Source organism: Pan troglodytes, chromosome 7 (genome assembly GCF_028858775.2).
Source record: "Pan troglodytes isolate AG18354 chromosome 7, NHGRI_mPanTro3-v2.0_pri, whole genome shotgun sequence".
NCBI classification, from domain to species: domain Eukaryota; kingdom Metazoa; phylum Chordata; class Mammalia; order Primates; family Hominidae; genus Pan; species Pan troglodytes.
Window position 1 is genome coordinate 34,194,711 of NC_072405.2, and position 16,900 is coordinate 34,211,610.

At 41.3% G+C, this 16,900-nt stretch overlaps 1 protein-coding gene across 2 annotated transcripts in view; it reads right to left on the minus strand.

Annotated features, from left to right (window-relative positions):
• Positions 1-5,201: 5,201 nt before the first annotated feature.
• EBF2 (EBF transcription factor 2) overlaps positions 5,202-16,900 on the minus strand; it is a 204,508-nt gene continuing 192,809 nt past the window's right edge. The window contains exons 15-16 of one of the 2 annotated variants that reach the window (XM_519669.8): positions 14,059-14,226; positions 5,202-8,115 (exon numbers count right to left, since the gene is read on the minus strand). In XM_519669.8, coding sequence (XP_519669.2) covers positions 8,084-8,115; positions 14,059-14,226 — 200 coding nt within the window. In that variant the 3' untranslated portion in view covers positions 5,202-8,083. The remainder of the gene's footprint in view (positions 8,116-14,058; positions 14,227-16,900) is intronic. The other variant, XM_054656602.2, reaches the window with a different exon arrangement.

The window sequence follows — 16,900 nt, forward strand, 5'->3', positions numbered from 1 at the left end:
GCTTGTTCCATTCCTGTGCTGGTACTGGCAAGTGGGAAAGCTGGGATTCAAATCCAAGTCTGTGTCTCCAAAAGTCCATGTTGAAGCTGTTCTTGTTGCTGAATTTAATGAACCTCTAACACATGTAGGTATTTTACATTTTCAATAAATTGTTAATTTTTTATGGAGTGCCTGCTTTTCTCAAGTATTATACTATGCTAGGTGCTAGGAATATAGTAGTGAATGAAACAGCCAGAAAAATACATTCAAACTTCATTGAGCTTACAGTCTTTAAAGTACATATATTTTTAAATTTAATCCTAATAACTGTTTGTGTGTATGCATGTAGTTATATGTATACACACATATGCATGTATCTACGTATACATATATGCCTGTGTAGTTGTCCTTGTCCTTGTTTTACACTTGAGAAGAATAATGCAGTGATTTATTCAGGATTGCATAGCTAAGGATTGTAGAACTTGAATTTGAATCCAGATCTCTGAATCCTAGATATTTCCACATTATGACACTGTCTTCTGTTCATGAAATGAATGGAAAATAGGGTTTTGCTGTAACAGGTGGGCTCAGTTTTAGGGAAATAACCAAAAAACCATCTCCTTCAATACTCCCAATGGTGTGACAGTTCGTGTGCCCTTCAACAGATTTCCAAGAGTCAGGCAATGAATTCCTTTCTGTGTATTATTCATCATAATAAACTTCAGCTGGATGATCACTTTTATTTGTTATTTGGGAAATTGCCTGTGTTTTATTATCTGTATTTGGCAGGATCCAATGGAGAAAGTGATCCAATGGAAAGGATCCAATGGAGAAAGTGTCACTGAGCTGGGCCGCAGAGCTGGTTATCAAGGGTAGTCTACGAAGTCAGAGGTAAGCTTGACACATGGTGGTAGAATGAAGTTCACGGTGCTGTGTAGTTGTCCCTTTTTCTTGAATTACCGTGGGGCTGACATCCAGACTAAAGTGCTATTCTATGACCTTTCCACCAGTTCCCTCTCAGAATCACTCAAAAGAAAATAGAGAAATGAGAAAGAGAGGCGTGAATTTATTTTTTGATGAAACTAGGAAAACAGGTTACCCCAAATCACAATGTATGAGAAAGGGGTGGCAATGGCTGTGAAAATTACACAGGAATGTGGAGAGACTGAGAAAGGCTGCTTCAGCTGCTAACGTCAGAGAAAGCTGGGGGGAAAGAGTAGGACTATCTCGAAGGCCCAAACCAGCAGCCTCTTGTTTGTAACCACTGGGATGAGCATGGAGTCTGACTGCAGACGTATCTCTGGACCTCATCTGGCAGAGAGATGAAGCTCAGTAGGCAGAACTGAATGAGGAAATCACCCAAACAAGCCATAGATGTAAGAAGCGGCCAGTTGGCAAGGAAGAGTGGTCTGGCAGGTGCAGTGGCTCACACCTATAATCTCAGCACTCTGGGAGGCCGAGGAGGATCACTTGAGGCCAGGAGTTCGAGACCAGCCTGGCCAACATGGCAAATCCTGTCCGTATTAAAAAATATAAAAATTAGGCAGATGTGGTGATGCATGCCTGTAATCCCAGCTACCTGGGAGGCTGAGGCATGAGACTCACTTGAACCCAGGAGGTAGAGGTTGCAGTGGCCTGAGATCACACCACTGCACTCCAGCCTGGGTGACAGAACAAGACTCCTTCTCAAAAAAAAAAAAAAAAAAAAACACGCATGCTCTCTCTCTCTCTCTCTCACATACACACACACACACACACACACACATGCATGTACACAAGTAAGAATTCTGAAATAAGAATTTTTGTTATCCTAATACATAGCCCTGACCCTCCCCTCCCAAACTTCCGGCAAATAGCTGGTCCAGGAAAAATTCACTTCAATCAAAGATAAATGCTGTCGAAAAGGTATCAGAATATGATATATATGCATACACTATGGGAGAGGGGAAAGAAAAAGGAAAGGAAAACAATGGATAGTTGATGGATAGTCACCAGAAAGAAAAAGGTTCTCATGGAGCTGGTGGTAATTCTGATCAAGCTCATTGCCTTAATCATTTTAAAAACCAATATTTCTATGAAACAATAGCTCAATGCAGAGATGCAGCAGTTCTATGAAAATGGGCAACACAATAAAACCAATGAAATATAACCTGGCACAACTCATGAAAATAGTGAAAGAAAAAATAAAAGCCACTGAGAAATTAGAAGGAACACAAAGGCAGACAAGAGTGCGAAAGGCAAGCAAACAGTATGCATTTAGAGAGGATGTGACGGACACAAATGATGGAGACTAGAGAGCCTCACTTGCGTCTTTAGAAAGACCAGAAAAGGGGACCAGAAGGACCAGAATGAAGGAACAGAAAATATATTTTAACATCATAATTAAAGTTTCCAGAAATAAAGACTACTTGAATCTACACATTGAAAGGGAACACTGGGAAAAAAATGACTCAGGACAATCAACATCCAGCTATATCCTGGTAAAGGGACTGGCTTCCCATAGAAAGCCTCTGGGGCTGGCAGACAAAAAGATCAAGTCACTTGTAAATAGAGAGACCATGAGCTAGTCTCAATTTGCATCTGTTTTCCAGCCATAATTATGTATTGTGTTTCCCTCACTCTCAAAAGTGTCATGACTTACACAAAAAAATTATAGGATTGCCTTGCTTAAATAAGTAAAATAATAGAGGAGAAGAAAGTCATGGCTTTAGACATCGCCACAGCAACATAACAAATAAACAAAAACTCCTATGAATCCTCAAAGTATAACCCCCCCAATTTTAGATTTAATACTTAACCAATAGCCACTCAAATAGAAATAATCTCTTTTTGGTGTGCATGAACCAAGGAGCATAATTCTCCTAAGTCCTTCTTGATTAAACTGCTAGAAAACAACCTTCAGTGAACCAAGAAGGAAGAGGAGGATGTGTGCCAGGTGTGTCCCAATTTAAAATAATTTCCTTCCAACCTTCCCAAGATATCCCCCCTCTGCACTCCCTACTTCAGTTAATGATATCCCAAAATCTGATTGTCTAACTGGCAAACTGGGATTTATCCTAGTCACCCCATTCTCTTCATTCCAACATTTCACTAGTCGATAACTCCTGTCAAACTGTAAAACGTTCTCTAAAATCTTTCCTCTGCTTTCCATCTCTATTGTCATGCCTTGTTCAAATATGAGTCATTTGTGTTTAGACTATTGCAATAGTATCTTAATTGCAGGAGCAATTTTAAAACATTTCACAACTGGTGACACACAGGTGCTGAGCAATTAGAAAGGACACCAGTCATAAACAATAGCCCAGAACACTGGTGCTAATCGGCTGTCTTTGGTCCTTGCCTAATTGGTCTCCTTGCTTCTAATATCTACAATCTCCAATCCATCACACACATTGTAGTTATTATGATTTATCTAAAGTCTAAAGTTGATCATGTCACCCTGTAAGTTTCTTTGAGTTCCATTACCTGCAGTATAGATCAATGTATGAAGTCTAAAGTCTTTGGCATTGAGAACAGTCTTTTAGGACATAGTCCGCACCTAATTCTTAAAGTTTCAAATCTAAACACTCTCACATTCAGTGCCCAACAGCCACTCTGGACTTCTTGCCATTTGGTAAATGCACCAAAGACTCTTTGAGATTCAAGTGTGTGGTTAACATTGTCCTACCTGGAGCAGGAATGGAATGTACATTTCTCTAAAAGATCCAGATTCTGGTTCTAGAATCACATCCGAGTGAGAGAATCCACATGGGATAAGTTCCAGGGCTGAGCAACCTCTCCAACAGGCGACCAGCCAGAGGTTGCTTCCTCCTCATTTCCTTCCCATTTTGAGTTTTCTCTGTTAAACATCCAGCCACATTACATTATAGACACACTTCATAATTCTTTTGATTAGTTGACTGACAAGAGAGTCCCTAAGGAGTGGATTCTGCCAATGATGCCATTTTCTGTCGTTTGTAACAAATCAGCGGCCTCTCCCACATGACAAGGCAGGGCCACCTCTGGGAGTCCGAACTGAGTCCGCTGGTTCACTCATCCAACAAGCATGTTGAGAACCTTGGTCACTTATGGGGTTGAGACCGATATGGTCCCTGTCCTTATGAGCTTTCTGTCTAAAGTGGAGGGAGACAGCCAGCAGGAAACAAACAAATGAATGCAAAGTGTGAAAAGGGCACAAACAGAGTTTAATTACAGAGAATAAGAAGGGGAATCTGCATCTTAGGTGGTCACCAGAGGCCTCCCTCAGTAGGTGATATTTAAACTGCGGCCTGAGGGATGAGAAGGCAACAGCTATGCAGAGATCGAAGGGGAGAATATCCTACTAGGCAGAGAGCTAGTTTTCATTGAGAAAAGCAAAAACACAGTGACTTTTTCAGTGTTTAGAAGCAGGATTGCATCCACTTATGTGAGGAGGGCAATGCGTGTGGTTTGAAGATATCTGTACCCTCCTAGAGAGAAATGAAATAATCCAATTTTAAGTACACTTGTGAATACGCTGGTTGAAAAATCACATGTAGGATCCGGTTCTCCTAAGTGTGCTTTGTGAATTTCCCTTTGCATGTCTTTATGTTATCCTTCCCATCTGGAGTGCTCGCTACTAACCTCCTCTACTGCAAAATTCCTGCTGCTCTTTGGAGCCCTGGTCCAGCCCTGCCTCCCTCGAAGGAACCCTCTCTGACAGCTCCAATCCTCTGTCTGGGTGTCTTCTCCGAGCTTCTGCACCCTCTCTATCTTCCTGAGTGAGCTATCGTCTGCATATTATTTTCTTCCATGAGTACACATCTCACTCCTTTCCTATGATTTAAGGAGAGACATCAAGTCTTTGTGTTCTAGCCTGCGATTCTTCACCCAGTGTCTGACGGCTCAAGATGTAACATTTGCTCAACAAGCAATTTCAAATCAGGGGAGACTGCCCACCTACCTCAGGAATACTACATAGCCAAAATCCAACAGAGCAAACAGGATTCTTTCAGTTTTGAGGGTTTTTTTTATGAATGAATTTGAACAGATGGATATATCGATGAATATATACAGAAAAATGAACAAAAGTCATGCTCTCCTTTAAGGGAGTAACTTAGTACACATTCCATGTAAACAAAATCTATAGTAAGATTTCCTCAAATAGAACTCAGGGACCAGCAGTTATGAGAAAATTGCCAACATTAAGAACAAATTCCAAACTACCACTCCAAAAATAAAAATAAAAAGCAAAGGTCCACTCATTTTTACAGTACAAAAATTTTATTTTTTTGTTAGGATAATTTAAAGTTTAAAACTGAAGTAGACATATTCATTTTACAAACAAGATATTCTTTAAGTAAGACCATTAAAAACAGTAAACAAAAAGGCTGTCTTTACAAAAAGCTCTGTGCATAGCAACTTTATACTGTATATAACTGACAAAGCAAAACAATGAAATGAAACTATACAGTGTGAAAATGAAACCTTACTGTACAAAAGGTAGAGAAGTTAATGGTTTTTAAACCATGCATATTGAAATGTGCAAAGAAAAACTGAGAAGAATTACAATGCTATAACAAAAGAAGATAAATAATGAAGTAAATTGTCCCTTTAAATGAAAAAAATCTTACACAGCTCCTCTTACAAACGCAGGATAGAGTTTGTAGTTACCAATAGAAATACTCGTATTCCAAGTGGCACAAAAATAACTTGGGACTGGAATGATTGAATAGCAATGACTAACGAGGACAGGGTAGCTTTGTTTTTAATTTATTAGTACACTAAAAATAATCCTTACACACATTTGTACAATTAAATAGCTCTGTTGCTGCCAGGGTTCTAGCTGAATGGTCAAGATGTCTGGTATTTAGTTACACGCATTTTTCGGTGTAAAGCTACCAACAAATTCTACAATCATTTTGAAGACAGTACTGCACTCATCTTCATGCAAAAGGAAAATTCACAGGTTCTAAAAGCAATGCTACTTAAAAAAAACAAAATTTCCTTATGTTGGATTGGCTCAAATCCAGGGGTAAACATGCTTAATTTTGCTCTGCCTTCACTTTTGGAAGATAACATTCATATTCCACACATTCTTCCCCTTCCATCAATCAGGTTTCTCACTGGGGGACTTTTTCTCTTATGTTTCCGTGTATTTTGGCGCTTTAAGCCCTGACTATGAGGGACTGTCAGCAGTAGTTATAAGCATGCCAGGTTTGTAAAACCTTGGATTCTCATGTGCATAGAAATAATATAAGTCATACTGGGTAATTCCAGAATGGGTTAAAAGCAAATAAGACAGTTGGGGCTGGATAGATGTGGGCCTGCATCAATGGGTCAAAGAGAAGGTATGCAGAATTAATGAAATCATCTAAAATTGGCTCAGATGCATTCATGATGTTTTTCCGTGAGTGCTGCATCTATTTCTAATGCTGAAATCCCAACTAAGAACCCCAAACTAAGTCTGTGTATAGACTCTACTGTGGTGCTCATGAGTCAATAAGGAGAACCCCAACGTGGAAACAAGTGACATCTTTATTGGCAATCCCAATATGCCTGGATATGTCTCTAGGATTACATAAGCTTTCAAGAATCAACCACTGTTAGAAGCTAAGGCAAGGTTCTTCCCCTCTAAGAGCTAGTCACAAAACGATGAAGAGCCCATCAAAGGGCTGGGTAACTGTGCTGCATAGAACGCAGATGCCCCTAATCTCTGGATCTCCCAAGAATCCGGTCTTGCCTTTCTTCGAACATCAGAAGAGGGGATTAGGGCTTTTAATATCCCTCTCCCACATTCCATCTCATTCTTGACTAGAAACTGTCGAGTGGCATAGCTATGTTTTTCAAGAGAGTTTAATGCCATAAAAGGGGAAATTGACAGGGAGAGGAAAGGATTTGGATGTTCTAAGACTGACTCTAAAGAGTCCATCAAACAGAGTTACCTTCTCCAAACCGTGTTGCTGAAGTTCTATGGGGCTGTGTACCTCTGTACTGAACCAGGCACCCAAAGTGGAGGGAGTGGTGGGGTTCTGGTGAGGAAGAATTCCCAAGGAGTCCCTTGGTTAAGAAAGTCTGTGGTTTTGGCTCTGCTAGAAGGTGAGGTGCTTCTTTCCTTGGGATGCTGAAAGCCTGAGACAGACTCAAACATGGGAATTCTCTGGACTGCTCAGGGGAGAACGTTGAAAGCTAATAATAGGAATTTTTAAAAGTATTCACAAGAGTGTGGTCTATTTAGAAATCAGACGGAGCTGGGAATGAATTGATGGGTTGGAGTATTTGTGCATGTGCTAGAGTGTCTGTTTCTGCATTAGGGTGTTCTGTGGGAATCTACATGTTCTTGCCCTTGGGTCAATAAAGTGATGGAAAAGGAGGGGGTGCAGGACAGGGGATAAGACTCTAGTAAGTAACTGCAGTAATAATCACACACCTTTAAAACTTGTTACTACATGTTTGCATCATTTTCATTTTACATCAGGAAGAGAAATCCCTCTCTCTTCCAAAAAAAGTCTTAATTTCTACCTCTACTTACAATAAGTTACACATTTATTTATTTAAATAATTGTAAAACATTTTAAAATTTTTCCCTTTTTTTGTTCATTTTTTAAAGAGATTAAGCTATAAGCAAACACACATACAACATTTCATCATTCAATTCAGGTTGCGTTTTAAGAAAGTCTTCCATGCTGGTACCCTGTTTTGTTCAATTTTTTTCTGCATAAACTAAATTGGTATCTGAAAGGCTTCATAGAAAATAGAAACTTTCAACTTTTTTTTCCTACAAAGAAAAACAAATAGTATCCAAAATATTAAGCATTAATTGTTTGCCAATTTTTTCTTAAATATTTTACAAACATAGGAAGGTGGTTTTCATAATGTTCATAACAAAGAATTGCATTTCTGCTCTTAGCACTGACTACGTCAATGACATCTTTTGTCCTTGTCCCAAGAGGGTCAGTTTGTGTAGCCACCATCAGAGCTATAGGAGGACGTGGGACCAAGTAAGATGCCGGCTCCTTGCAGACCCAAGGGTGTCCATCATGTTCATGTGGGGGCACCACTACGCCCCCAAAAGAGCTCCTAGTGCTTTCTTCATTATTGGTCCATCAGAGTAAGTAGTTTTGTGCTATAAGAAAGCAGTTCTTCTTTACATCGGGGGTACAACAAGTCCGGTCATGGCTGCAAGGAAAGAGTGGCACAGGAATGAGACTTGGGGACTTTTTATGTTCAAGGCTATGACACAGAATGAGGGGCAGGGGATGGGAATGATAGAGTCTGATGCTATTCAAGGAGATGGTGCCCTCAGCTGATATGAGGACCTGTTCTCCAGGTTTGGTCTAGCAGACAGCCCATTAAAGGCACTGAAGCCTTATGGAATCACTGAAGTACAAGGAAACCTTGATGAAGTTTTGCCTGGGAGGCCAGGAGTTATGTTTTGTTTTATATGGGTTGTATAAATGAGACAACAGATGTAAACATGTAAACTAAACTGTAATATATGCATATTTTTTTATTCAACTAAGATAATTTCCAGATTATACTGCTCCAAATCACTTAGTTGGAACAGGAAAGGAAATTCCAGGTGCTGAGCCTGTTGATTTACCAGGGCATTGTTGATAACAAATCAAGCTTTTTATCTATCCTTCACTTCTTTGGTGAGTGCATTTTTTTTTTAATTAGCTCATCTTCCTTTGGTGCTCACTGTTCATGTCTGATGCTCATTGCAAATGAACACTGATCACTGGAATAGAAGACTTCATTTAGTCCTTCAATTCCCACTCTTCTTTGTTGAGGTGGAATCTTGTTCTGTCACCCAGGCTGGAGTGCAGTGGGGCCATCTCAGCTCACTGCAACCTCCTGGGTTCAAGTGATTCTCCTGCCTCAGCCTCCGCCTCCTGAGTAGCTGGGACTACAGGTGCATGCCACCACGCCTGGTGAATTTTTGTATTGAATGGGGTTTTGCCATGTTGGCCAGGCTGGTCTTGAACTCCTGGCCTCAGGTGATCCACCCACCTCAGCCTCCCAAAATGTTGGGATTACAGGCATGAGCCACTGTACTCAGCCTCCAATTCCTAGTCTTCATCACCCTATATAAATGGAGTAATCTAATTCTTTCTCCCTTCATCGGGTCAAGAGGATTCGGACAATGCCTGTCTGGGCGGAATCACTTCCCAGGGTTTCCCTAGATGTGGCAAATAAAGCAGCACCAGCACAACGTGGAAAAATCCCACAGCAAAATGTATTCCTCTGGCCTTGGCTTTCAGAGGATAAGCCCGTGGGATTTTCACATTCTTAGAAAATGGCAGAATAGTTTCCATGCATCAGAACCTTTAAAATCATATCTAGAATTTGATCCTTTGCATTTTACTATCTACAATGCATCTAAGGAATTATTCAATATAATAGAAGCATTTTGCTGAGTGTTGCTTACTAAGCTTCCAAGCAAATGGCTGAAATTCTCTCTGCTTTTCTCAACCCTTCCATCTCTCTCTCCTCTCTTACTCTCTCTGCCCCTTTTTTCCACATCAGCTAGTCCTCTCGGGTAAAATTGTCAGCCGTCTATTTCCCTGCCCATATAGCCTTTATTGAATGTTTGTGAGATCTGGATTAAGGTCTTACACAGCTAGCAAAGCCTTAATTATTTTTGCCTGTATTACTATATATTGAATCAATGTAACTTTTCAATAAAGGCGGTTCAATTCTGGACACTCCCTGATGACTTAGAGATATAGCAACCCTAGTAATTATCCCAGAGTGTAGGAGGTTTTTTTTATTTTTTTTTTCCTGGAGGGAGCTGGAAAATGAATCAGACACATAGTGTGTAATATTATCTCGACAATCTATACTCATCAACTGGAAGCAGCTGATAAATGAGGTAGAAGGTGGAACCATGCTGTATGTGGAGCTCTCTGGCAGTGGAATTCTGACTCACAAACTCCTGGCTGGGCACGGTGGCTAACGCCTGTAATCCCAGCTGTTTAGGAGGCTGAGGTGGGAGGATCGCTTGAGCCCAGGAGTTCAAGACCAGCCTGAGCAACATGATGAAAACCCATCTCTACAAAAAATACAAAACAGCCCAGCATGGTGGTACATGCCTATAGTCTTAGCTACTCAGGAGGCTGAGGTAAGAGAATCTCTTATTGAGCCCAGGAGGTCAAGGCTGCAGTGAGCCATGATTGCACCACTATACTACAACCTGTGTGACAGAGTGAGACCCTGTCTCAAAAAGAAAAATCCTCAGCCCCTTCCTTTTTCTGGGTGCTCAGAGAGATACCAAAGGGGCTCATGTAACAGCAGAGGTGCTCAAAGATCAAGATCCTCTGAATGACAGAGAAGAACAGATTTGAGATATATCCCTTCCTCCTAGTCCTACATCCAGACTGGGTAGGCCTGATCTCTGCTAGGTGGAAACTCTGACTTTTTGCTTGTAGAAACCATAGGCAACAGACAGAAAGTAATAATCTCCCTTTGAACCAGGTGGAAAGTAGGTATGGGGGTATAGGGTAAAGAGAAGAATTTCACTCTCATTGTCCCTGGAGACACAGTGGGCTGCCAGAGCACAAGCTCTGGAATCTGCATGTCTGGGTTCAAGTCATCAGACTTTTCCTGTGTGGCCTTGGGTAAACTGCTTAACTAAGAATGGTGATAATGGCATGACTTGGAGATAATTCTCTTAAGGCACTCAGTTCGGCACCTTGCCTGTAGTGCTCAGGATAGTTAGCAAGCCTCAAAGAGAGTGGGCAGCATATGCCTTTGCAGACAATGAAGTCTAGAGAAGCGCCCCTCCCCAGCCTGCGATCACCCAGGCACTCAGCCCACATTGTCACCCTCCCACTGTGTATCTCTAAAAAGATGGAGCTCCCTGTCCAGCTGGCGTCTGAGATCCCAGGATTTTTTGTTTGTTTGTTTTGTTCAGTGACTGTGCATTAAATGTCAGCTTGGTTTCCTCTCTCTCTGTACTCAAGGGAACTTCACAATGTTGGACACTGAGCTTCCATGCACCTGGTCTAAAACGAGGAAGAGCATAAGGTAAGGTCACTGAGGGCATCCTTTGTCAACCCTTGCCTCCTCCCAGCCAGGCTGTAGGAAATATCTGTTACCTTGCCTAGTTCTTCACACAAATTAGTCAACAACCACCTTTGGGGTTAGCTGTCGATTTTCTATTTAACAGACTAGGAAACTGAGGCTCTGAGATAATGGCATACACAGATTGACAAGGCCCGGAAAGAGCTGAACTAGAACTCAGCACAGGACTGGTGACACCATGGCCGGCACTCTTCCAGTGGCTAATACTCTTTAAGGATTTCTCCACACATCACTTGATATTTTCATAGATTTTTTGCAATTTCTTTTTAGGCTACTGCCCTAAATCGACAGGTAGTTCTATTTTTTTCCTCCCCGACCTACTCCAAACATTTTATCTTTTAAAGAGACTACATATGGGGTACAGTGGATACTGCTAAGGTAACTCGTGTGCCAAAATCTCAAATCACCACTAGAGAACTTATCCATGTAATCAAAAACCACCTGTACCCCCAAAATTAATGAAATTTTCTTTTAAAAAAAACCTATAAAAACTTTTATCTTTTAGAGATGAGGTCTTGCTATGTTGCACAGGCTAGGCTCAAGTGATCCTCCTGCCTCAGCCTCCCAAGTAGCTGGGACTATAGGTGTGTGCCACCACGCCTGGCCCCTTCTTCTTTTAAAGGTTCAAATCACCAGAGGAATGTGGAGGGAACTGAAGGATTCAAATGAGGTTTGGGACCTTACAGTGACTCTAGAAATGAAGCTAGAGCCTAGAGCCTGTGCCTACATGCAACTCACCAAGTCATTGCTCCTATAAACCTATCAGGAATTTGCCGCTCAGCCCGAGCATCCTGAGGGGTGGTGACCAGAAGTTTGTGTGGCTGGGGACCCTGGAGAGGGTCTTCTGTTTCTGCTGCAGCTGCCCTCACAGGGAACCTTACTAAGACCAAGCAAGGTTTCCTTCCAGCTCTTTGGGCTGGCTCAAACCTGACTTCAGTAACAGCACGGGAGTCTTGGGCATGCAGCAGGAAGTGGGGTGGGGATGACAGGCCCTGGGAGTCTGTAAGAAACTTGTCCTGGCCACATTGTAGGCTCAGAGCCGGGTAAAATAGAGAAGATCTGAGACAACCAGCTCCACTTTCCCGTGAGAGAGGAGGTGGGGAAGGGGTGATCAGTGGAAGTCAAGTATCCTTTTTTCCTTTAAGTAACATATGTGCTAAGTGGCCAGGAATGAGGAAAGGGCTGCATCCATCCTGTCTGCCTCCCGTCCAATGCAGAGGAAAGCCTGCGCCCCTCCTTGGTCTGTCTCAATCTGCATTTTGCCAGTAAGACTTGCTGGGCCTCCACTCGGGTTAAGGTCGATGAATAAAACCAGAGAACTTAAAAAGAGGAAACATCAACACTGAAGAGGTCATGGGGAAGAGGAAGGAAAGTACGGTAAATATTCAGCAATCGTTTTCATTTCCCTGTCTCATGGAAAAAGCTCTGGGCACATTCCCTAAGGATGGGATGGAAACCACTGGTCTTTGATCAAAGATGGGCAGGTGGAGACACTTAGCTACAGGCTCAGCCTATTTCTCTAGGAATTAGACATCTGGGTGAAAATCCCTGCCAAAAAATCCATGAAGTTTCCAGATGTTTCCAACTACCCATACATTGGGTGGTATATAGACCCCGCTGCTTTCTCTAGTGAGAAGTAAAATAATTTTCAACAATGTTTCTGAGTACTGGGTTTTCCATTCTGGTTTTGACAGTTTCTCTGTAGAGTCACTTGACTTCCAGAAGACACCATCATCTCTAGTGTTGGGATGGTTCAGAAACCTAACGTACCTCCCAGAGCTCTGCTCAGCCACAAGAGGAGACTGACCTCTCACACGTGTCCCAAAAGAATTAAGAACCCACACTCTATCATCAAACCACCAGGCAGATGCCATCCCCAGGACAATGCAGCCCATCCAAGGTTCCCCATCAAGCACTGCTGACCTTACAGCCTTTGATCCATGAGGGTTAATGAAACCTCTTCCCTTTTTAGTTTTACCCAACCCTGCTTGTTGTAAATATTTTCTTGTCAAGAACATGAGAGGAGCAGCCTAAAAATAATGTGGGTTGCCAGTGAGCCCCAGTCCTCAGCAGTTTCCAATTTGCTCTTTTGCTGTCGGCTGCCCTCCATCCACAATGAGATGATTTTTCATATACTCATCACATTTGTGTTATGTCATGCCATATTATATTTTAGAACATTGCTCAAAAATGGGTTTGATGGATAACTTTTGTTCTTAGAAACTATGACTTTTCTATTCTCCACAACCCCCTAATCAGGCACCTGCTATCAATTTGACTTGCATGTAACCAGAATTCTCAGAACTTGTTGGTTGCTCCTGCTGGCTCCTGTCCATGTGTGCCAAGAGGACATGATGGCAAGTGGATTAGGTAAGCAGAAAGCACCATGTGGTATCCCGTGGGGTGACTGGGCATTTTCTGAGAGATAGCAGAATGGCCTTGTGGACAGCATAGGGCTGGGAAGTCCAGACACTCCTCAATTGTATTAACCATGGTTAATTCCATTACCTGCAGAGTTTGCTGATGTCTGTTTTCCCTGATCTTACTTTTTAAAAAAATTTGATTATTTTTTGAGATGGAGTTTTGCTCTTGTTGCCCAGGCTGGAGTGTAATGGCGCGATCTCAGCTCACTGCAACCTCTGCCTCCCAGGTTCAAGCGATTCTTCTGCCTCAGCCTCTCGAGTAGCTAGGATTACAGGAACCCACAAACACACCCAGCTAATTTTTGTATTTTAAGTAGACACAGGGTTTTACCATGTTGGCCAGGCTGGTCTCAAACTCCTGACCTCCAAGTGATCCACCTGCCTTGGCCTCCCGAAGTGCTGGGATTACAGGCATGAGCCACCATACCTGGCCCCATCTTGCTTTTAGATGGAGCACTTGCCTAGCTGTAGAAGCCATTCATGTCCCATGATAAGAACAGCAAAGCATCTCTTTGCTGGTAAATGGCTGGAGCTATACAATGATGTGCTGTTTGCGCTTACTTTGCCAACCCTATGGTACATTGTGTATCCCCAAAATAGAACCCTTGCTTACCTCTGAATCCATTTCCATTGCCGCTGGAGCAGGCAGGTGAAGGGGAGCCTTGGGGCCTGATGACAGGGGCAAAGGCACTCTTCTGTTTGACAGCAGGAAAAACTGAAGAGGAAAATGGGAGGATGGAGGATGTGCTGGAAGACCCAACGGTGGGACTCGATGACATGACTGGAAAGCAAATGCACAATCCTCATTTAGAAATTAAGATCTTCCTTCAGTTCACACATTTGGCACACATTTATTGAGAAATTGTTAATTTCCATGCATTGTTCCAGATTGCAGGGATTAAAAAAAAAAAAGTTGAATGTGACAACATTCCCACCCTGTCCAGTGGGAGGAACAGACACATAAAACAACTAATATGGTAATGATGCTATTAGAGGAAGGTACCCAATGCCCAGGAGATGCACACAGCAAAGGCCACTTGTGCTTGGGAGTCGGGAAGGCAGCTTCAGGAAGTGATGTTAGCACAGGTCTTCATTCACAAGCAGAAGCTTTGCAAGAGAGAAGACTGAGATCAAACATGCCTGAAAAATCATCAAATCTACCCAGCAATGGAAATCGCTTTCACACCCTACAAAAAAAGTCCTATTTGGGAGCTATGTGCCTCCCCCGTAACTCCTAAGGCTCCAGGGGTTTGGTCTGTAGGGTTAACATCTTCTCTGAGAGTGCCATCTCTATGGGCCACTTCCTCATTAAATGTAAAAGTTTATTAATATTCAGAAAATCGTCTTCCTCTCCCGTAATTTCAAGTGCTCTTGGGAAATATAGCTGCAAGTCGGCCTCCCCGACATAATGTTTAGAAAAAAACACCAATATTAGTGATATTAACATTAAAATGACTTAAGGGAAGACAAAAGCCAAGCGTTATAATTTCCAAGAAAAAATAAAAGCAATTTACATAATGAAGTACCCCACCTCTTAATGTCAGATACTCCACCAAGTTATATCATGCAAGATGATAATTTTATCTTCTATGTTCAACTTAAGAAAGGAGTAAACTAGAGTACACAAGGGCAAAACTCTTAAATATAGCACCTTATAGTATAGTTTTAGGCACTTGTGTTAGCATAATTCCCAGAATTCTGAACTGTCCAAGTCACATGACTTGATAAAAGTGTTGTTGGAGCCTAATGACCAAGCCCAGCAGTGCTATTTCTTGCTTTGTATTTTCAATGGACCACCTGTCCTTCAAAGTAAATTCGAAAGTGAGGACAAGGGCGACACTTATGACTGACCAACCAAGTACAAGGTGAACTGAAGGTCAAATGTTCTGATGTCCATGGACAACTCCACCCTCATTTCCCTTCCTTCCCTATAAAAATATATTTTGGGCCACGTCCACCCAATTGCCTGTATAAAGCACTTATATAGCATACTTCCCATATGATGTCTTTTATAGCCAAACTAAAATCCAAAGACTTCAAAAGAAGAGCTTTCTCTAAAAACATCTTATCCTTAAAGTAGTCTTGATTTAAGGAGCTATGCATCTGAGTACATCTGTCTTTCCTCATATATGGATAAAAAGAAAAAAATTGGAAAGGAGAACAAAGTTCTGGAAGAATCTCATGTAATACTTGAATATGTAAATGAATAAAAACACTATTGGGCTAATTCACATAATAAGGACACAGGGTTAAGCATGAGGAGTGGGTCTTATTCATGGTTCTGAGCAAAATCTCTTCTAGCCTTGGGTTTGGCATTAGTGAAATAGAAAAAAGACAAAAAAAAAAAAAAATCCAAAAGCAAAAAATCCCCAACTTTTCATTTTCTCTACGGTACAGAATTAGAAGCCAAAGAAAAGCTGGGACTTAGGAGGCCCTGATTCTATCGTGGTCCCCCAAATGGCGCCTTGGTTTCCGTGTCTACAACAGCAGAACCTCCTCTCAGACATCATCATTGAAGAGGTTTTTACAATGTGAATGAGGCATTCACACACACTCCATTCCATTTATATTCAGCAAATGACTCACTAGTACAGATAATTATTTTCTAATAACAGATTTCAACGGAAAGCAGGGCCCATTAGATCAAAACTGGTTCCCTTGCAGTGGGAGAGGAAACACCTCAAGCTTTACTAAGTGACGTGAAGGAATTGTTGCAGAGTTGAGCAAGTACATGCCTGTTTTAAATATTTCTTATAACAATTTTGTAAAAATGCCAAAATGCATTCAACTGAATTTAAAATTCGATGCAACTATAATAAAAATACTGAAAGGAATTTTAATTTGTGCATTTCGGCAAACACAATTACTATGTTTATCTGTTTCATAAAACAACACCGTAAGAGACAGGAAGTTTTGTTTAAAAACTTTTTTTAAGTAGTAAGAAGGCACTTATCTTCATCAGTGAAATCAGCATTGTGCTAGCACAGAAATAGGCAGACAAATCTTTAGAGCAAAATAGAGTTCAGAAACAGACCTGGGTATAGATGGGCATTAATACTTAATAAAGGTGACATTTCATATTAGTAGGAAAATAAATGCATGGAAAAATACACTAACCATTTGAAGACTAAGTTTAGAGTACTTTCTCCTGCTAAACACCAAAATAAATCTAAGTAGATTAAAGACTTATTTTTAAAAGCAAAATTGTAAAAGTGCTAGTAGAACTGTTAGGATGGTTAGAGGTTCACAAGATAGATTTGCCGCATAATGAAAAACTTCTGCAACAAACACAAAAAGGCAAATGACAGATTAAGAAAAATATTTGTAATACTTATTTAGATATGTTCATATCCTCAATAGCTCATAAGTTAATTGGAAAAAGAAAAACGCCCCAAGAGAAAAATAAGCAAAGAACACAAAAAAAGAAAATCAGGAATAAAAATGACCAAGAGAGA